Here is a 23,413-nt window from a genome sequence, read left to right as displayed (position 1 = left end):
TTAAAAATATTGCTGAGGAAGACAAAGGCAGGCCTGGGGAGCCCAGTCGGCAAACAGCATCAGCCCAAACTACCAATCACAGGACCCTCGACAGTCTTCAAACATGAGCAGCGAAGCAAAAGGAGGAAAAAGCAGTAATAGCCTCCTCACTTCTCTAGTGGATGCCTGTGTTCCTTGTTTGAAGCCTCAGCAGCATTAATGTTTCTCAGTACGTCTCAACATAAATAACTTCAGCTACAAATAAGTTATTAATTACATTTTATGATAAAATGTGTCACAGAGAAACAAAGTGTACCTCCTGGGGGTAGGGAGAAATTGGAAAATTCTTCTTCCTGGAAAATATAGTATGGACACTTTTACATTTAGTTTTTCATTGTGCCTTCTGAACAATTTTCCAAACAGGTTCCCCAGGTTAAAACTTTGTCAACATATTTGAGAGAACCAAAGTCAAATGAAACCTTTTTCTTCCTAAATGAACTAATAAAAGTTTGAAAAACTGTATCTGACACATGTGTTAGCCTTTGATGGGGAGACCAGGTGCATTATATACAAGGATAGGATTAGGAATAGGAAAAAACTTCCTCAGGTCCTTTGTAGTAAACGAAGGGGAAGTTTTGCCATCATTTTGTGTTTCATTCTGTTGTGGGTGCTGTTTGTCTTTCGAGCCTCAGTTTGCCCAAGTGGAATGTATAATGCTCATGCAACTAGGGTTTCCAGCTAAAAATAGGGCACACAGCTGCATATAAATTTCAGATAAATAATGAATAAATTTTTTTGAGACAGCGGTCTCTCTCTGTTGCCCAGGCTGGAGTGCAGTGGTGTAGTCGCAGCTCACTACCACCACCAGCTCCTGGGGTTAAGCCATCCTCCCACCTTAGCCTCCCAAGGAGCTACAGGCGCCTACCACCACACCCAGCTGATTTTGTAGCTTTTTTTTTGGTAGAGATGGGATTTTGCCATGTTGCCCAAGGTGGTCTCAAACTTCTGGGTTCAACAGATTTGCCCACCTTGGCCTCCCAAAGTCCTGGGATTATAGACGAGAGCCAACTGCGCTCTGCAATGAATGAATTTTTAGTATAAATATGTCCCACACATTGCATGGCATATTCTAAAAAAAAAACAAACACACACAATTTACTGAAATTTGAATTTAAGAGGGTGTCCTTTGTTTTTATTTGCTAACTCTGGCATGTAACAGGTCTTATATATCAAGTAGATGGTGTGCTAGCCAAGTTTGTCCTCTGGATGGGGATGAGAAAGGTTAGTAAGCGCACACTGGTGGGGAGATACAGGAAAAAAACAGAAAGAGTTGATGGGGCAGGGTATGTATCAAGACCCTGACATCGTCAAGAGAGAAAGAGAATGGGGATACATCTTAACTGGGTGCAAAGACTGATAACCAAGGACACACCCAGGGCAACTGGTGGCAGAACAGGAGGTGAGCAGCCCCGGGATGGATGGGAAGTACTCTGGCTCTTGGCACAGTGACGTTCCTCTTTGTCCCTTTGCTAGTTTCTTCCTTATGTTAGTGAATTTCATAGAGGAAGTATATAACCAATGACAGTTGAAACTCAGATACTTTTAGGTATGGTAAACAATCTGAAAATACGGTAACTGCCATATCTATGTAGACCTATTGATGAATTCATTAATACTTTTATACTGAATGTTAGCCAAGGATTTCATCATGAAATGTTGCCTTTTCCCTATTACTGATATTCCTGGGAGTTCTTGGATAGGGAGGTGCAGGGGAGAGAATATGCTTCTAGGGTATTCTTAAATGATGACCTGGGAAATTTTCCAATCTCTGTACTGTGACCCCGCCCGTCCATAAAAGGCAGTCACAAATGCTGGCTAGTGTCCAGATCAACTGAACAGGATGGCATCCTGTCTCTTCTCTCTTGCCCTGCTGCCATTTTCCCATCTCCATGTATCATCACTTTAGCTGATTTTCTTTTCCATTTTTCTATGTTTTAGGTTTTTAGCCTCTGGCTAAGCCTATTTCTCTGGCTTGGAAGATCCCTTGTAGTGTTGGTCCTAAAAAGCTTCAATCATTTGGCTGGGACCACTGTGCTGCCAAACTGCCTCAACTCCACCCCGCATGGGAGGGGTGTCAGGGAGAAAAGCAAGCTGGACAGGATTCTATTAGAAACCCAGTGCCCAACAGGGCCTACCAGCCACCTGCTAGTCCTTGTGTGGTATGAGCCCTAAGGCCCGGCTTAAATCATGTTTCCTTTGCCCCAATGCTGATGCTGAATTAATCAGGCTGGGGAAGAGTGGAGGTGAGGGTGGGTGGCATTTTTAGGATAAACTTGACTGCTTTATTGTCTACTTTACTGGGCAATCATTTAATGGAGTCCTCAACGCTTTCCTCCTGTCTAGGTCTATCTTCTGTCTCTCCTTATTCCTTCTCACACCTCTATTTCTGTTTTTTCATTTCTTTTTCTTATTATTTTTTTTTTTTAGAGAGAGAGATAGGATCTTTCTATGTTTCCCCGGCTGCACTGCACTGGCTATTCACAGGCACGATCATTGAGCATTACAGTCTTGAACTCCTGGGCTCAAGAGATCCTCCCGCCTCAGCCTACCTAGTAGCAGGGACTACAGGCTTGCAACACCATGCCCAGCCACACCTTTATTTCTAGATAGTTTACCTACTTAGGTTTAGCTTTGGGATAAGGGAAAGAAAGGCAGTGGAGGAAGGCTCACTTTGACCTTGAGCTTAAGTTGTGATTGTCAATCCATTGTTCATTAGAGCATTTGACACGATTTTCAGCTACTTGAAGCCTAGAAGTGATAAGCACGGACTCCAGAGCTAGACTGCTCTGTAATTTACCAGCATATTCACCTTAGAGTGTTGGTATAAAGATAAATGAGTTATATGCATAGGTAAAGCTTTGAGAATACTGCTGGTTACATGGTGTGCTTTAAATGGTTGCTTTATTACAAATTAATCATCATAATAAAAGTCTACTCAGATTTCAATCTTTTTGTCAATCCTCAGGGTCACCAGCTGAGCAAAATTCTGGCATCGATGGGTCTCTGGATATATCATCTTAAGAGCACCAAATTCCTGCCATTTGTAAATACCTCCATTCTACCCATCTCTGCAATTACAGTAAGAAAACAAATTAAACTCATATGTAAAAAATAATGCTTAATTGTTAGAATAATGCCAAGTTAAAAAGGCAATGGGAAACATATACAGGTGTGATATCAAAATTACGCTAAAAATTTATAGGTATAATTGTTAAACATAATCTGCTACTCAAATCACAAGCTGATGAGGGTTAAAAATGAGAAAAATGCCTTCAGATTAGGTTGGCATTGATGAGGATGCACGGAAGGGCTAGGATTACCCTCTGCTGAAGCAGGAAACAGCTCAGCTATGTCTGCATCTTTGGCAACAACTCTATGGTCAGCTTGAGAGGGAAGATACTTTAATAAACAAAAGCACAGATTTTACACCTAAAGAGCGCTCCAGTATGTCTGTATTTCAAGGCTGGGTCATTCATTTGGCTTTAGAGTGAGGATGAGGAAATGGATTTAACACTTATTGAGGTACTGACTTCCCTGTGTTTCAAGGGCATACCCTGAGCATGGTTTTCGTATAAGTACACGTATCAATAAACAATAGGGAATCTCATCAACCAGACATTTATTCAATTGTTCCTGATATTTAACAACATCCCTAAAATTACTTTTTAAACACTTTTTTGTTTTTGCCAAAGATGAGAAATAGAGTTAAGTGCACAAATGGCTTTGGACAATCTGCTGCAGAGAACTGTTTTAAGCATGGCATAAACATGCCAAATCAATAACTTGTTTCTTTATCTGCATGTGCCATGAAAACCTGGCTATCATAGAGTGCCGGATCCATTAAAAACTGAATTTGCTATTTCCAGACAGCAGATAGCTCAAAGCTCAACAGGGCCAGCAGGCAATAATCCAAACCCACATCTCTCTCTCTAGAAAAACAACTCAAAGCACTCTGTTGCTACATTATGTTATTCAAAGCACAGGAGATAATGAAGGCTTGACAATACCGTGGCTCTCAGGATTGAGTCAAATGGCCATTATTCTTCAAACTAAAAGAGCTGGGTGAAGTGACTGTAATCTTAAATCACTAGATAAATCTGATTAACAGAGAAATGTAAATCAATAAGTGACATCTGAAATGAAACTGTCCCTTTTACACATTTAAGAAGCTTGATGCCACAGAGACTCCTAGTCTTTCAGGGAAGAAGGGATGGTAGTATAACCCAAGGCTTCTGATATAAATTTTTGCTATATGCCTCTGCCCAAAGCTGTAGAAAATATTTTACATTTTTATTATATAATAGTTTACTGTACTCTAGTAGATGTGAATTCCCTGTACACTAGCAGATATGAATTAACAACAGTTCTTAAGGTAGTCATAGGAAGTGTGATTATTGAAATATATGTCAATATTTTTTATATATTTAATACTACCATTAAAAATTCATTGCACTGATACTCTACTTAAAATTATCCCACTCAAGTTATGCCCAGAGCAGTCTTTTATCTTTTCTTTTTTCTTTTTTAGAGACAATGTCTTGCTCTGTCATTGAGGCTGGAGTGCAGCGGTGCGATCACAGCTCACTGCAGTCTTGAAATCCTGGGCTCAAGCCATCTGATCCTCTCACTTCAGCCTCCTGAGTAGCTGGAAATACAGGCACATGCCACCACACCTGGCTAATTTTTAAATTGTTGTAGAGACAGGTGTCTCCTTATGTTATCCAGGCTGGTCTCAAACTCCTAGGTTCAAATGAATCTCCCACCACAGCCCCCCAAAGTACTGGGATTACAGGGATGAGCCACTATACCCAGTCTTTCTTTAAGATAAAAATATAATAAAAATCTCAAAGACTAATATTTTATAGCATCTAATTATTTAAGTAAATAATTTGGGGTGATAATGATTCTACTTTCCTCATCTTTTATCTCAAACACTTTTTTTTTTGTCCCTTGCTCAGCCATCAACACTTACTCAACCACTCTTTCCCTGCTTTTTTTTTTTTTCTTTTTCTTTTATATATGGGCTCTTGCTCTGTTGCCCACGCTGGAGTGCAGTGGTGCAATCATGGTTCACTGCAGTCTGTACTGCCTGGGCTCAAGAGATCCTCCTGTCTCAGCCTCCCAAGTACCTGGGACTACAGGCACACACTACCACACGTGGCTAATTTTCTTTTTAAAACATTTTTTGGCCTGGCACAGTGCCTCATGCCTGTAATCCCAGTGCTTTGGGAGGCCGAAGCGGGTGGATCACCTGAGGTCAGGAGTTCGAGACCAGCCTGGCTAACATGGTGAAATCCCATCTCTACTAAAAATACAAAAAGTTAGCCAGGTAGGCTGAGGCAGGAGAATTGCTTGACCCCAGGAAGCAGAGGTTGCAGTGAGCTGATATCATGCCACCACACTGTAGCCTGGATGACAAGAGTGAAACTCCATCTAAAACAAAACAAAACAGAACAAAACAAAACAAAACCAAAAAAAAAAAAACACACACACTTTTTGTGGAGATGGGGTCTTGCTATTGCCCAGACTGGTCTCAAACTCCTGGCCTCAAGTGGTCCTACTGCCTCGGCCTCCTAAAGTGCTGAGATTATAGGCATGAGCCACTATGTTTAGCCTATTATTTCTTTTATTCAACCACTCTCTGTAGTAATACTTCATTTACCCTACCTCATTAAGAAGCAGCCATTCCTGAGACTTTTCAAGGTAAGTAAAAGTTATTCCTAAAATACCAATGTTTCCAAAAATTCTATTTTTAAACAAAACATCTGTTTCTAAATGTAAACTGATCCCAATTAGTTTACCCTAAGACTACTGAAATATATAGGGGTATCTGGGTCTAAATTAAGTGGTCTTGGGCAGCTGTACTTTTGGAGTTCCTCTGTTAATGACTTACGGTTTTTATGGCCTGTCCTTGCTCTCATTTAGGATCCTGTCACTTCTTACTAGAGCTCTGAATTCTTGAAGCAATAACCACCCTCACTTTACCTGCTATTAGTGTTGACTGTGTTTTGGGAAACCAGGCATCAGTTTGAACTGATTTGTTTTAAAAAAAGATTGAACTGTTTGTGGATGAGGGACTGAAGAAGTAATGAGGTGGGTGAGGAGAATTACACAATAATTTTAACAATCTGGGCCCAGATAGGCTTTTGTAGAGGTTCTGAGCTGTTTTAAAAAGGTGAGATTGCTGCACAAAAGAGGCTCTGGAGGAGAAAAGTGCTAATGTTAGTTTTCTTTCTGCTCATAGGCTAACTTATCAAGTGCATAAACACATACATATTTAATGACATATGAATTTGCTTCTAGTTCAGCTGATACATGCATACATATGTAGAAAAGTAATTAAATAATGAGAGTTATCAAAAAAAAAAAAAAAAAAAGAAAAGCCCACTTCACCAACACAGGAGCTAGATAACAATGCTTCTTCTCGAGTGTGTCCACTGATATGTATATGCAGAAAAACTGTTAATGTAACAAGCCACTAAAAGAAAACAAGAAGCCCACTTCACAAAATACAGAAAAATAGTGACTACCTGTTAAAGACTCACTTTTAGTGGTGGAGTACGCATTAATTCATGCAGATTAACTGTGTTTAGAAACTAACTTTGTAGATGTTAAAAACCACTGTAGATGTAAATAAGAACATTTTCCTTCTAAGCATTTCAATTTTTTAGAATAACTTTTCACATTAGCAGATTATAAACGTGTGTTTGGCTAATAAACCTAGATTTCCCCCTAAACACATAATTCTGATAAAGTCTAACAAAAAAGAGAGAAAGAAACAGGAAGACATTTTTTTTATGTGCAGAGAAATGTCTTCTTCAGGCCAAGGTCACATAGCCCATGCTAATTTGCATGGTTTTAAAAAAAGTGTTCTAATTATAGCCTACTCTAACATACCTGTGATTCATCAAAAGAAAAAAAAATCAACTCCAGGTTGGACTTTTTGTGACCTGGAAGCTCTGTGGCCCTGTGACCCCCCTTGGTACTTAGTATGGTGTGTTTTCAGAAACTGTAATACAAGTTATGTTTATTACCTGCTTATTAAAATGACAAAGGAAATAACATAATGCATAAAATATAACCAGATTATCCGCTAGTTTGGATTACCTTTACTAATGTTCTCTTTTAGAAGGACAGATAAATGGGAATTAACTTTTGTCAAGCCCTTTTGTATGAGTCTTTATTTATTATAAGAATTCCTGAAAACGACTTAAGAAATGGACATGGAACCAGAGACAACAAACAAAAATGAAATTCTTCTAGTCTCAGGTAATATTTCTTAGTGCAAGAAATAAAGTATTTTCTAAGCCTTATTCTGGGTACACATTTTGCTCTGAGCTTTATTTGCTTTTTGCAACAGCATTTAAGAGAAAACCAACTCACCATTTACAACCTAAACAATGGCTTTGGGGTATGATTAAGAAATGCACCTGGGCTCACTCAAACAACACGTTTGTTTAACCTGGTGACTTTCCTGTGTCTGGGGTCAGGCAGGAGCAATCTTGGTTGGGGGCAGGAAAGAAAAGCAAATATAACTGACTCACTGAGAACAAAATGGTTGCACTAACTACCCTTTGTAATTACAACTGTTTTAACAGTTTCTAGTAGGCAAGGCTATCATTTCAGTGACCCACTGTAATTTGGGATGAAACCCCAGGAAATTATGCCAACTTTGGAATAGGAGTTGCATTTCTGAGTTTACTCAGCATGATGAATCCACTAAAATGCTGACTATCCTTTTTTTGGCATAAACTTATGTCAAGGGGAAAATGAACATTAAAATGAATATAGCTAGAGAGACAAACTATCACAACATTCACTCCCAGGAGCAGACCATAGTTTATTTTACTTTCTGGATCTTTTTATTATGGAACATTTCAATCATATAGAAAAATGCAGAATAAAATAATGAACACCCCCCAACATCATTTAGTTTTGATAATCACCAATACGTGGCCAATCTTATTTTATTGTACCCTATCCACTCTGCTCTTCAAAATTATTAAAATATATATATATATATTCTTTTAGAGATGGGGTCTTGCTCTGTTGCCCAGGCTGGAGTAAAGTGGTGCAGTCATAGCTCACTGTAACTTGAAATCCAGGGCTCAAGTGATTCTCCTGCCTAAACCTACCCCGGTGGCTAGGACTACAGGTGTGCAACATCATGCCTGGCTAATTTTTAATTTTTTTTTTTTTAATAGAGACAGAGTTTCACAATGTTGCTCAGGCTGGTCTCAAATTTCTGGGCTTAAGCGATCTTTCAGCTTCAGACTCCCAGAGTGCTGGGATTACCGGCATAAGCCAATGCACCAGCCTGCATTAAAGCAAATCCCAGACAACTGATGTTGTATTTCATAAAAGCTTCCACTGACAATATATGTATATATTTTCATAAAGATCACTACAGAAATCTCACTGAGCATGAGATGTCTAAACCAACTTTAACCACATCTTGTAAAACATTTTACACTAAAACCTATCTTCCTAGAAAACCAATTTGCTTGAATATAAGTGGGTAATTAAAATGACAAAATAAGTTTGAACACAACCCTCTATTAATTTATGGGAGGAAAAATAGCAACATTCTCAGATTGGGAAAATAGTGCATGTTACTTTATCCCTATGGGTCTAGTCTTTGTGGACATTCCAACCAATGAGAGACAAGATTAAAAGTAACATGGTTAGATTTGCCTGGATGGAGCTTAGAAGAGTAGGTAGAGGCTACTAAGGGGGCCAGGAGCTGCCTGGAATAAAACTTTTCCATTTTCCTTCACTACTGTACATCCAGAATAAAACAGAATGCCAATAGGCCAAAACTTAGGAGCTTCAAAAGGCACTCATCAAGCAGTCTAGCTATTTACAATAATTTATTACCAATCTTAAAGATCAAAAGGAACTCCATCAAGAATTTAGATTCAATTCCTCACTGCCTGATGACTAAGTTGTAGAGGAATGAAGGGAAGCCAAAATAATCTGAGGTGACTTTGATACAATGCCACAAAGGATATGAAGAGGAAGCTGGTAGAAGCTGCAAATGGCTAGGTTCCATTAAGAGTTCTAATAAAAGAATGGAATTTCCCTTAACTGCGAATTTAAAAATGTTAGAAGTGGGCGAAATCTAGACAAGCCAGGCAAAACCTGTGATTTGCCATTGCCTTTTTTTTTGTTGTTGTTAAATGTTAACTTTAGCCACTGCTGCACTTATGTTCATTAAGTGGCTTCATCTAAAAAAAAAAAAAAATGCAATGTTACCTTCAGAAATCTGGCCAATCGCATTCCTTTTGCTGTTGTATTACTTATCAGCCTGCTCCTTCTGTGTGCATTGTCAGACACTATTGGCTCTCTCAATCTCTCTCTTTCAAACAAATTGCTGCATTCTGCAATGTGATTGATTTAGCTTGAAAAATGTAACTTGGAATGAGATAATTTTTAGTATTACATATCACCATGGTCACATGAAGCATAAACATCTCTTTTACAAGTTTTTGGTGCTTAAGTCAATTGGTCACTATAGAAACACTAGAAGCTAGTGTTTCAAATTCTTTCAACTTCTATGAACTGGCACAATTTTTCCCTCCTGAATCCAGACATCTCTGTATTTTCAACCGAGGAAAGTAGTTTTCACACTACTTATTTTGGCTAGTTAAAAAATCCCTACCACATGTCTCCCTGTAAATTCATAGATAAAGATTTAAGTTTATATTAGCATTTCAACTGTGCACATTTTTTGTTTGCTTCTGAAATCACCTCGAATTAACAGATTTACTGGAATCTTACATGGTTTAGAAGTTTTGCGCAAGTCTCAGAAACCTTGTAATCTATTTCCCCATGAAGATGTGGTGTTAAGCATTTTCTTAAAAATGGCTACATATTTTTTCTTTTTAAAAGAGTCCTTATCTTTTACAAATATATTGTAAAATACTTACAAGTAAAAAGATGTCTAGGAATTCTTCAAATATGAGGGATGGAGAATGTAGGGTATAAATGAAACAAGACTGACTATGAATCTGTGAAGCTGTGGGAGGGGTACATGGGGGTCGTTATGTTATTTGGTCATTTTCTGTGTAGCAAAGCTCTAGGCAGTAGATATTTCAGATATAATGCTAGGTACTAATTTTTATTAGGATTTTTATTTAGAAAAATAACTTTCTATCAGGAGCAATGAAGAATCAAGTTTTGCAGTCAGCATTTCAATTATCTTTACCAATCCAAAACCTAAGTTCCTCCAGTACAGCGTTCGGAAAGAAAACACAAAAACTAACCAAACAAAATATACCCCAAAATGTATCTTTTCACTGTCTTTGGGATTTCAGTACCAATATATAACTAGATTTCAATGTGAATAAAATATAATTATTATAGTTCAGAAATACAACATTTCTGTTTTCTTTAAAGGGGATAAAGAGCTAAAAAATTTAAATTGAAATATAAATGTAATTGGCAAGTGTATTTCATAATCACCGTATCTTGGTGAAAATTGTACTATACATTCGGGAAGACTTCAATACTTAATGTGCTATTAACATGCTTCTCTTACCTTGTGATTATACGGACTGTAAGAATGAAATACCCAAGAAAGATCTTTTGTCCTTTGCTTTTTCTGTGAAAAGAAAAAACAAAAACAACATACAAACAATTCAGTTGACAGCAGATAAAAAATATACGTGTGTATATATCTCTATCTACATATATAAAGATATTATTTATTTTTTTTAGAGATTCCTCTTTTGTGGAGGCTGAGGAGACACAGGGATGCAATTAAAAACCAAAGTCACTTTACGGTTATGTGGGTCATTGTCACAGAACAGCCAAGTGACCTCTTCCTAGAAGATTTCATAACTAAAACACTAATCATCATCAAAAACTGTATTTGAAAATACACAAAATACATATCTAAGACTAAAATGAAGAAAAAACTGAAAAAGAAAGAAAATTTAATACACAGGCGCTTCTATTTTCATTGTAATACCAACTGCTGTTACTCAGAATTGGGCACAGACATTCATTCATTTAAACGATACGCCTCCTTCAGGCTTCCTGGTTACGGCTTGGGTCTGTCTGCTTGAGCTTGCAGCTGTGAGGATACCTTTATTGTGTCACTGCTATATAGCGTAGGTACCCTGCATGGTGTTTTACACACAGCAGGTACTCAATAAATATTGGCTAAGTTAATGAATAAATGAATGTATGAGTTATACAGGCATATAACTCAATATCTGTAATGATGACACATAAGCCTCATAGATTAGTTATGAAGAGAAGGTTCTTTTGGCCAAGCATGGTGGCTCATGCTTGTAATCCTAGCACTTTGGGAGGCCGAGGCGGGTGGATCACTTGAGGCCAGGAGTTCGAGATCAGCCTGGCTAACATGGAGAAACCCAGTCTCTACTAAAATTACCAAAAAAATTAGCCAGGTGTGGTGGTGGACGCCTGTAATCCAAATTACTCAGGAGGCTGAGGCAGGAGAATCACTTGAACTTGGGAGGCAGAGGTTGCAGAGAGCCAATATTGTATCACGGCACTCCAGCCTGGGTGACAGAGGGAGACTCCATCCCCCACACCCCCAAAAAAGAGAAGGCTCTTTTCACTTCTAATGACGTGCTCTTCTTAAGCTGAACCCAGGCATTACATGAGTCCCCTCTCCATCCCCTGCTCCTGGGTGCGTCTGTGGCAAGCAAGAAGTATGAAGTTCTCTTACTACAGCCAGTTAGTTAATATAAAAGTGGCTTTTTCCTCATCCACTGTGATCCCTGCCCCATAACCACCATGAGCAATTTGTGTACGGGTCTGAATCTTCTATGCATACACACACATGCGTGCGCACACACACACACAGATTACCACTGCTTTCAAAGAAAAGAGATGATTCTATGTACAGCTATCCCTTAGTACTCCCCGTAGATACCAAAATCCACTGATGCTCAAGTCCCTTATGTCAAATAGTGCAGAATTTGCATATAACCTATACACATCCTCTCGTACGCTTTAAGTCATCTCTAGATTGCTTAGAATATCTCATACAATGTAAATACTATGTAAATAGTTGTTACACTGTATTTTATGAGTATTATTTTAAATTGTACTCTTATTATTGTTATTATTTAGAGACAGGATCTCACGCTGTGGCCCAGGCTGCAGTACAGCGGTACGATCATCGCTCACTGCAGCCTTGAGCTCCTGGGCTCAAGGGCTCCTTTTGCCTCAGCCTCCTACCTGGGATCACAGGCGCGAGACACCAAGCCTGGCTGTTGTTTTTAATTTTTCTAAATATTTTTGATGCCCTGTTTGTTGAATCCACAGATGTGGAACTTGCAGTTACGGAAGGAAGACTATACATTGTTCTGAAATTTACTTTTTCCACTACACAATTTGTCCTGGCAAAACTTCCTTGGTTGTACATACAGATCAGCAATTCTCTAAAGGGAGTTTTTCAAAGTTTTTGACATCCAGAAACTTTACAAATGCAAACTTTTCTGTAATTCATTTCAGTTTTTTAATATAATCATAATCTTTGCACAAACATCTTTGCCAGCCTGAGTGTATTTAAAAATAATAAATTATGGAAGCCCAGTTTCAGGATCAGACAATACACACATGTATTACCATAACAGGTAAAGTCAAATTGCCTCTTCCCCACAAACATTGCACCAATTTGTCCCCCTCAGCAACAGTGAATGAGAGAAGGGATCTCAGCTTAAGTTGGTAATTCTTAAGAATTTCTCTCTTCCATTTAAAGGTTAGAATGTTTCTAAATTTACAGAGGCAATCAATGTTTTTAGAACAGATATTGAACATTTTTCTAGCTGGCAATAACAGAATTTATTTCTTGTCCGTCATAGGTTAGCCCACAACCACATCTTGAAATTCTGTCACACAGGTGGTCTCTTTGTCCTTAACACTGCCCCTGTCTTGCTTCTGTTTCTACTCTGATGTTATTCCAACTGCCAGGAGACTGCTTCTGTCATCACTTGTGAATGAATCCTTGACTGCTATCCTGTGTTCTAGGGAAGTATCTTCTACCTCCTCTAGTGTCCTCAGGGACACAGCTATCATACCTCCCCAGTGCCGCAGACCCCTGCCTAGCTCTACATAATCTTCTGCATCTCCTTAGTTAAGCAGTTGGACCCGATATTAATAAGCACCTTGTAAATAAAATCATTTGTGCATACTCATAGTATGAGTTTCCTTGTAGATCAGTTTCCCTATTTCAGAGCTGTCTTTGAAGTCACAATTCCAGTGGCAGTCCTTCAAATCACCTGGCCTTGTTGCTACCATCTGACACCCACTGAAAAGTCATCTCTCCTGCAGCTCAGTCAAAATTCCTGCCTCCTCTCTCCACCTCTGAGCAGTGCTTCTGACCACCAAATTCTAAAGGAATTTAACACTCCTTTTCCCTGGAGAGCAAAAATATATCAGTAAGATGATTGGAAACAGTTCCTGTGGCTAATGAAATGTTAGTTCTGTGAGCCTTGGAATCTGCTTTGAACAGGTCATTTGCCCATCAAAATTTCATTAGCTTAAAATGTTTTCTTTTCTTCGCATATACCCACTTATTCGGTGAAACAGTTCTTGGCTTATACTTCAATCAGAAGAAAAATGATGGAGACTAACACTTACTTTGTTAAGAGACTTGATATAAAACACTGGGGAAAATATTTTCAGAAAAGAAATTATGCTAGATAAAATGAAATAGGTAGCATATCAGTATTAAACTTAGGAGGTGCCCCAAGAACTGAGGCTTATCAGAAATGGCTGAGTGACCAGCTTGCATTGGCAGGTGGAAAAGGAATATTCAGAAGTTGTTTTGTGTGACCTAATGTAGGTTTTGATTTTATTTTGTTGGTTAACACTTATACATGCTTTTTATCCTAAGTACCTCAATTTTGGGAAATAAATGGAGGATAACTAAATAACACTACGCATATTAGCCTCAAAGACCCAGTAAAGAAACAATGCCTTTTCTGACAACAAGTTTATTATATACAAATACTGTGAAGTCTTGGCATATTGAAGGTTATAGGCATCCACCCAGTTAACTGAAAACCACTGCTATTCTTCCTCTGAGATCAGTCACACAACAGTGGAGTATCTTCTGGAATCCAGAACAGGGGTTGGCAACTATGCACCCGTAGCCAATCCGACCCGCTCCCTGTTTTTATTTTTTAAAAAAAGTTTTATTGAAATGCAGCCACAAATCCTAAAGTACTTACACTATGGCCCTTTATAGAGAAAGGTAACCACCCCTGATCTAGAATGTCTATCCCTGACCATATCTACTTCTGGAAGTCGTCCCTTAACTCCAAACCCCATGAACAAATAGCTACCCTGCAAAATTCCTGGCTCCTTCTATTTGCTCAATGGACAGTTCCAAGAGCCAATCGTAACCTATATACTGAAACACTGGGATGAATGTACCAAGCATAATAACAATTAGCTGTCTTGTTTTCAGGATATTTCCTCAGTGCTTCTATGTACAGGCAAAAAATATTCCAAGTGGCTTTCTAGAGCATGCTGAAATAGATATGGGGCTTTCAGAGCCGTCTGTATTCACACTGTAACTGCTGATGACAGAAGCTCTGAGAAGAAATCCTTTACTAAGTTCTAGCACTAAAGCCAAGTAAGTTTCATACACAAGTTAACTAAAACACGGCCATTATTACTAGTGAGCCAGTTTCTCCTATGTAGGCAATGTTAAGAGAACTACTCTACAAAACCTGTCGAGCCTTGCTATCAGCAGTTTTAACTGAAACGAAAAGCTGAGCCAAAAATGGAATAATTAGGTATTTTCCTATTGCATCATAGCATATGCCTAAATTACCTCCCAGTTTTTAGCCTGTTAAAACAAACATCTCAGTCATGTAACCACCTGTTAGTTCTCCAAACGTTTAAAAAGTAAACATGTTAAACAAGTTGTGTGATGGACTTGTAACAAGGGTGGCCAGAGTACCGTGAATATGGCAAACATTTTTCCCCAAATTGTACAAGGTACCTTCAAGTTACCTTTATCATTAATCCCAAGTTACAGGCCACAGAGATGAGAGGATATTTAAAAGTAATTACATGCTGCGTCCTGCATTCTATGTGGGCTGCCGTGGGTTTAAAAAATAAGGCAGTATGCATGTTTGGTAAAACTTCTAGATTCCCGAGAAGCTGAACCTCTGTAATCTTCATCTTACAGGCACTTCATAAATTGCTTTCATATTCTACTCTCCAAGGACAGAAAACACTGATGACTTTTTTTTTTTCTTATACTCATGTTTAAACTCCTTTACAGACAAAACCAAACAAAACTAAATACCCCAAGAGACTATTTTTAACAGTTCAGGTTTCCAGACAATGTAATCATTTCAATTTTTATCAAAGATACATAACAGAGCTCAGTTCTGAAAGAGGCTCCACATATTATAACAGCTTGTATTCTGAATGTGAGGTTATACAACCAATCAAATTTTAGCAGTATCCACGAACTTAACTTCTTTTGGTTCCCCAAACCAATTCAATGCTTTCTGTATCCATTCTCTAGTTGATGATTAACGTTTTCCCAAATAAAACGGTGTTATTATAAGAAAAAGCTATAATAGGACTATGGACTTCATTTCTACATACAGAATCTGAAAAACGATAAAGCCTACAAGTTTTCAAAGGGTTTGATATGTTTAAGGTATATTACAATACAATTTAAATGTTCTGCAAGCCTTCATCATACTTTGTGGTAAGAAGCCAAAGGAGCAGGGCTGAGTTTCAGCATGCTGCTTTTTTCCTGCTCCCTTTCTGGTAGAAAGCCTAAGTAGTTAGCCTGTCAACTGGCAGGTAGCAGAAAGGCAGGAGGAAAAGATAAGGAACCAAGGCAACCCACGAACTGGACAATCAGGTTCAGAATAGAGTCACACAGGAGTGCCTGAGGCAAAAAGGCAATGGTGGTCTAATGGGGACCAAGAGTTATGCCCGAAAAAATTCCAAAAGAGACTGGAGTGCAATTCCAGGTAATACATGCTAGGGCTCCAGGACTGGTGAGTTACTACATGACAGAAACAGACAGTAGAAGTTAGAAAACTACATCCTAAGGCAAAAGGGCCAAAAGAGCCAAGAGGTGCAAGATGAAAACAACAAGTGACTGAAGGTCAAGGAGTCCTTGGTGAAGAACTAGTCAGGAACTGGGAGAGTCACGCAGAGAACAAGGGCTTACTAAGATGCAATAAGAGACACTGAAGTCAGGGATAGGAAATGAAAAAGCCAGTAAACACTGAGTGCAGTGAAGGTGTTAACTACCAAGGATGTGGACTGACGCTAAGGCAGGTCTGATGTTTACCTTGGGAACTTCCTGCGGGGGTGGGTTCCAAAATAAGGGTGTGGGCAATGCTGGGCCCATTACATTCAGTCAGCAAAGTGACAGCATTTGGTTGAAGAAGGAAAATGTTATTTCTGATGGGAGAGTTCAGTGTTTCATAAAAGCAGGCATAAAAGAACTGATTCCATAGATAGATTATGCTTTTATAGACTATAAGGAAGAAGACTGAATGTAGGTACATGGAGACAGAGAGAAAAGGGAGTACCTAGTTGGGCTGAAGAAATGGCTAAATGATTAGAACACATAATGCAAAAAATACAGTGACAAATGATCCAATTTGTGCTTCAGAAAGAGCTTCCTAATGGTGTTAAAGATAAAGCCCAAGTGGGAGAAAGGCAAGTAGCTGAAGACAGTAGGAGAGGCTGTTGCAAAATCACTCAGAAAAAAAATAACACCTTAAATTAAGCTAGGGGCAAGTGGAGAAGGTGGGACAGATCTGATTAACAGCTGGGAGGCAGGATGGACAGCTCTTGGTAACTGATTAGATAGGAGTACAGAGAGGGATGAGCAGAAGAGGACTCCCAGGCTACTGGCACAGATAACCAAACAGGAGAAGTACCCTTCATTGACAGAAGAATCTAGACTGAGACGGGTTTGGAGACTGGGGGAAAAAAAGATAATTCAGTTCTGAATATAGGGCATTTGAGGAGGCTGTAAGACATTTGGAGAGAAAATAAGAAGGAAGTTAGATATAAAGGACTTGGGAGTCATGAGCATATTGGCGTAATTTAAAGCAGGACAGGGATGGGATCACACAGGGAGAATGTAGAGCGATGGAGGCAAGAAGATAAGAAGATTGAGGTTAAAATCCTAGCGAACAATAGCTGTTTGGTCTTGGGCCAGGTATCTACTCTGTACTTCCTATATAAAATGAAGATGCTAGATTTGGCCACTGCTTCTCAATCCTTGTTGCAGGTTAGAACTATTAGCGAATCTTTAAAATATACCAAAGCTTCAATCCTAATCCCCAGTGACTCTGACTTAATTGGTCTTCTGGGGCCTGGACAAAAGTGTATTATTTAAAAGCTCTCGGGTATTTCCAAAGTGTGGCCAAAGATGAGAAACACTAGTCAAGATGATCCCAAAGGTCTCTTCCAACTGTTAGCCTCTATGATTCTGGATCGGTTCCCCACTGTCTTTCAGCTACTGCCATTCTGTGTTCTGAATTCTATCAGTCATTTTAATCTCTGTATTATGCCTGCAGCTTTGCCTTATTTCTTGACCTCTTCCTTTCCATAAAAGAATGGACTCTCTATGTAAGAATTCCTCTGGGGCACAGTAAGGCTGTGGCTGCAGTACAACCTGCTACTGTATATTTAGTTCCCTAGCTGGTAAGTGCTTCTGAAAAATAAATGGAAAGATAACTTAATACACTGGACTTTTTATTGTGTTATCAATGTGTAAAGCATCAGAAGCTTAATTAAAAGTACTTGAAAATATCAGCGCTCAATCACAATCTCACTTTTATATTATACATATTTTGATAGTGTCCCTAAGATGATAATACTCATTTAAGATCAATGAGAAGAAGGGGAAAAAAGGTCCCTGGAATTTAAACCATGAACCTCAAATTTTAGAAATCAATTATAACATCAATGATGTAAAATACAGTTAGTGATAAAAAAAAAAAAATCCCAAAATACACAGGGAAACAGGCAAACTCTTCAAAATCTCATCTGCTTTTCCTTCATAAGGCACATATAATACTTCCTTATTCTTTTATGAGAAATTACTGTGAGGGTGGCAGGGAAAACAAAGAACAAGGAGGCTGTGGCTCTATTCCATATATTTTTTTTACCCCTTACTCTCTAGGTAGGTCTGCAAAATAACTAAGATGACCATAAATGCTTTTGACTGTTGTCTTGAATTTCTTTCTCTCCATCCATTTACAGCAGATTCAAGGAAAGTTATCGGGGTCTTCAGTTTCTCCCATATCCAAGTGGTGGGGGCATAGAGTAAGCATTTCTTAGAGGACACCAAAACAGCAGACTTCTCTAAGAGTGGAAGTTAGAAAATAGGTAAGTGAATTTGTTCACCCAACTGTAATGATATTCAGATAAAATAATCAAGCAAATGTGCAAATGTATAGCTGATTTTAAATCACAGTAGGTATCAGTGGGAAATACTTTTTTTTTTTTTTTTTTTCAGCCTTACGGTTTCTAAAATAACCTTAGAGGAAGGAAGTTGCAACCATCAGCCTCTCATTTTCACAGGGGACAGGGAGTGGGGGTGGTAGAGGAGCAGGCACCATTTATCCTGGCAGGTATTTAACTAGGCAACAAATGCTGAAGAAAATGCAAATAGAAAATTCTGTGTTAATTCAGTGATGTGTGATAAAATGTAGGTTGCCATACCTTCTCCTATCAACCCCATTTTATTTTCTAAAGAGAACATTTCTTTGCAAGGAAAGGTCATTATTTGGTAACAAAGGCAAGGCTAGCACATAAGGAAAGCACGAGACTTAACTAATTTACAGTAATAAGTGTTGCCAAAATGATTAGCCTTTACTAGCAGTTAGGCCAGAAACAGCCTTAAAACATAGGTCAAATCCCTGCAAAATAAAAAGACAAAGTCAAAGGGCAGTAAGTACACCACAATGGTTCATTCAAACGTCCTTTGTGTGACAACTTCTGGGTGCTCAAAAGTAGCCCACGAGAACCCGAGTTGCTATAAATCTCAATTCAATATCACTAACCTTCACTCTGCCCTTCTAACTGACCACAATTGTTAACTGTATGTCTTATCTGGATTATTATAGTATTGTTTTCTTTCCTGGACTACCTGTGTCCAATCTTCACCCTCTAAATCAATGGTTCGCAAAATATGACCTGTGGGCCAAATACTACTGGCTGCCTTTTGTACAGTCTGTAATTTGTTTGTACATTTAAAAATGGCTGAAAAAAAAATAAAAAGCACAAGAATATTTGTGACACGTAAAAATTATATGAAATTCAAATTTATATATATAAAGTTTTATTGGAACACAGCCATGCTCATTCCTTTATTAACATTGTCCATGGTTGCTTTTCTGCTATCATGGCAGAGTTGAATGGTCGCAATAGAAAATGTACGGCCTATAAAGCTGAAAATATTTACTATGTGGCCCTTTTTTAGAGTATGCTAACCCTTGCTCTAAACCGTTGGTTTGCAACCCTGGCTGCAAATTGGAATCACCTGGGGCTTTAAATAATACTGAAGTGTGGGTCCCAGTGCCGGATATCCTAATTGATACAGGGTGCAGTCCAGGAGTCGGGTTTTAAAACTTTCTCCAGGTGATGCAAATGTGAAGCCAGAGTTTAGAACCTTTGTTTAATCCCCCTTTACTGAGGCCAGAGTAAGCTTTACAATGCATGGTCAACTAATGGCACTCTTCTGTTTAGGACTCCCTACTGCTCAGAGAATTGAATTTCAAGTACTGCATTCAAGCTTGTCTGACTTTTCCAGCTAACACCAAAGGCAATGTCCTGTTCCTTAGAGACCCTGCATTTTTCTGACTCCACATCTTGCTAATGCTACTCCCTCTGCCTGGAATGCCCCTGCCACCATCTCCATGTATTAAATTCATTCCAAAGGGCCCAATTCAAAGATCACTTCTTCCATGCAGGATCCTCCCAAACAGAAAGAACCCACCTATGTGCTTCCAGAGATCTCTTTACCACTTTCATGGTGAGTTAACTTCACCTCGAAGAAAGAAACCACGTCTCGGTCATCTGGATAGCATCCCTTCCTTCAGTAACACTTTATTCAAGTGCCTTGCATATGGGAGATGGCAAAAAAAAAAAACAAAAAAAAAAAACAAAACCTGTGTACCCCTTTAAGTTCACAACATTTCAGTTTTACCTTCATTGAAACTTTTAGTTCTTCAAACTATCCATTCAGGTCACCTTTTCCCTCCGGGTTCTAAATTCAGACACAACACTTCAATCTATTTCTTGTCAGTTAACCTGAGCTTCCACATTGCTTTGTCCTTCATTCCCCCTAAAATCTCCCACTCCCACCTTATATAGTTAAATCACTCAATCCCTGAGCACCTGGGGACTTAGGCCACCTCAGCACTACTTGGTCATTCCTCTGTGAATAGATATTCAATTGCTGTTTCTATTCCTCATAAAAGCCTCCCAACCAGTTTCTGTCTCCATTATCATCCTTTATATCTAAAATCCATTCGCCGAGCTCTAAAACTTAGGTGATTAATTGAATGACATATTCATTCGACATATTTACTGTGTGCCCATTGTGCAGGCATCATACTAGTGAGACAGAAAGAAAGCTGGATGAGGCCACTGGACTCAATAGAGCTTTCAAACTAGTAGGAAGAAATAATTACTATACTTAACCAAGCAAGCAGGCACACAGTAAGTGCATAAATGTTTGTTGGATTAATTCCAAAAGTTCTGAATATTGACATTTGGTATTAACACTGCTCACCAGATTACTAAGTCAAATGCAAATTTTTGTGCTGGATGGAATTATTACTTTTATAACGATAAATAGTACTTCAAGACAATAATTGTAAAAATTCCAGAATTTGAAACATGTTTCCCAGGGATTTTGCTTTGAGTCCATTTATATTCAAGGCATGAATTTCTTTTTACTATGTTTGCACTCTCATAAAGATTGCTCCTTTCTCCAATGACAAGTTCCACAGAGAACAGGGGAGTGATAGCATTTAGTATCTTTTGTTGAGAGAAAAATATTAGGAAAGGAAAAAATCAACAGCTATATAGCATGGTTAACCCTTAGCTTAAAAAAGTAAGTAAATAAACAATCAATTGCAGTCCAGAATGTAGCCAGACAACTGATTTGCTGTCCACATATACATATATTAGGCACTAGTTTTTTGGCTTTTTTTTTTGTATTTTTTTTTTTTTTATGAGACAGAGTCTTGCTCTGTCACCCAGGCTGGAGAGCAGTGGCACACTCTAGCTCACTGCAACCTCTGCCTCCCAGGTTCAAGCCATTCTCCGGTCTCAGCCTCCCAAGTAGCTGGGACTACAGATGCCTGCCACCATGCCCCCTTCTTTTTGTATTTTTAGTAGAGACAGGGTTTCACCATGTTGGTCAGGCTGGTCTTAAACTCCTGACCTCAGGTGATCCAACTGCCTCAGCCTCCCAAAGTGCTAGGATTACAGGTATGAACCACCATGCTGGGCTGAAGTCACTAGGTTTTATAACATACCCAAATAACTGAGACTACAAGAATAAATAGTGTGTCCCCATCAATGTCCTTGCCCCTTTGAATATCCCGAATCTAAACTGTTTGATAAAGCAAAGCAAATAGAGCTTAATCCAAGTCTTGTTGAATTTTACTTTCCAATAATTTTAGTATTTCTGGATACATTCTTGATATAAATATTACCAATGCATGAAGAAGTTTCAGTTATTTCTAAAATTTAAAATGTTCCTTTAACACATGACAAGATAACTATTCTCGCACTGCTATTTTAGAAAAATTAGCAGTTACAGTGCTAAAACTCTCAAAGTCTGTCCCAGCCTCAAAACCCAGCAGATAGTGTGGGGCAACAAATTCACTGCTATCCATGTACTATACTGTTTTTAATTTTGTTTTCAAAGTTCAAATTAGGAAGGGTGACAACAAGTGGTTTTATTTAATTTTTTTTACCATTTGCTTAATAATAATAATGCCTGATACCAATAAATTATTTTGGTAAAGACAGACAATATAATTAAACACAAAGTTAAAAAAGGAAGTTATGTTAGAGATGTAACTATGAGAGAGTAACACTGTGCAACTGGATAAAATAAGTGCAGTGTGAGTTTTGCTAATTAGTATCCTGGAGTTCTATGTATTTCTATATTGTCATTAAGTATTTCTCTTCCTTTTATTTATGGAGAGATGGTAACATGCCTTTACTGAATCTAACATTCAGTGAGTCTGAGCCTGAGCCCAGTATTGTGAAAACAGAGTCTGGATCTGTGCAAACTCTATTAATGCTCAGAGCCTCATATCAGCTTCCAGATGCTAATCCACATCGCGCCCAAGGGAAAAAGTGATGAGAAAAGAATGGAGAAGACGAAATTTCTCTGACCCACAGATAAGCTGCTATACAGTTCTAAAAACTGATCAAAGCCAATGCATCTCCCTCATGACCCCGAATAACCCCTGGTGTCACCCCATTTGAAGAGAAGCTCGAAAATTGTTCTCTGCCAGTTATTGCTGCGTCTCTAGATAAGCCCACAACTCGTTTTTATGATGATTCCTCGACTGGGACCTGGAAGGTCAGACATGACAATGTAGGTTTGATAACTCTCCTTTCTACATGTAATTTAGCACCTACTGTAAAAAATCATTTCTATCGGCAAAGCAACCATCACTGATATCTCTCTCTGCCCCATCAAACCAATAATAAGAGTCTAAAATTCATTTCAGGGGTGGCTGGGCTTTTTGACCTATCTTCTCCTCAAGTACTGTGTCAAAAATAAACTTATTTTTGTTCCATATATTAAACATACACATTTTCTTTTTTATCTTTGGCCTTTATGACAAAGGAATCTTTATTTGATAACCAGAAAGCAATTTAATATACAGCTCAATCTTCTCCATTCTCTCATCTTTATGTCACTTCAGAAATCAGTCGATTCTTTCTTATGTTGTAGAGCAAAAGATACTACAGAGATAGCCAGTGGATGAAAATTTCTGAAGTTGGCTCTTTGCCAAGCAACATTGTCAGCCATCAGCAGGAGGGGCACAGGTAATGTGTGTAGGGGGAAGAGGGGGGTTGGGGGTAAAGGCAGGCCAAGAGGCTAGGAAATTACAGAAGAGCAAAGCAAGAGAAAAATAAAGTAGCTGAGCTTCCCCCTGCACCCATTCTAACACCTAAAACAACTCCAGTTATATATAATTTGTGTTATATAATCACTCTTTCAGAAATCAACTCATGTTCACACAAGCGGGAAAAGGATGCCCAAACAGTGTAGGTTTCTGTATCAAATGACAGGCCTGGCCATTTTAAGTAACAAGCAACCAGGCAGAAAGTGATGCTTCAGGTCCACCATCACAGA

The 23,413-nt window shown here is 38.6% G+C and overlaps 1 protein-coding gene across 1 annotated transcript in view; it reads right to left on the bottom strand.

Annotated features, from left to right (window-relative positions):
- CDKAL1 (CDKAL1 threonylcarbamoyladenosine tRNA methylthiotransferase) overlaps positions 1-23,413 on the bottom strand; it is a 705,645-nt gene that overhangs the window by 114,002 nt on the left and 568,230 nt on the right. Inside the window, exon 13 of the mRNA XM_007973575.3 lies at positions 10,580-10,642. Within this exon, the coding sequence (XP_007971766.3) occupies positions 10,580-10,642 (63 nt within the window). The remainder of the gene's footprint in view (positions 1-10,579; positions 10,643-23,413) is intronic.

This window comes from Chlorocebus sabaeus, chromosome 17, assembly GCF_047675955.1.
Source record: "Chlorocebus sabaeus isolate Y175 chromosome 17, mChlSab1.0.hap1, whole genome shotgun sequence".
NCBI lineage: Eukaryota > Metazoa > Chordata > Mammalia > Primates > Cercopithecidae > Chlorocebus > Chlorocebus sabaeus.
This window is presented reverse-complemented; position numbering and strand designations above follow the sequence as displayed.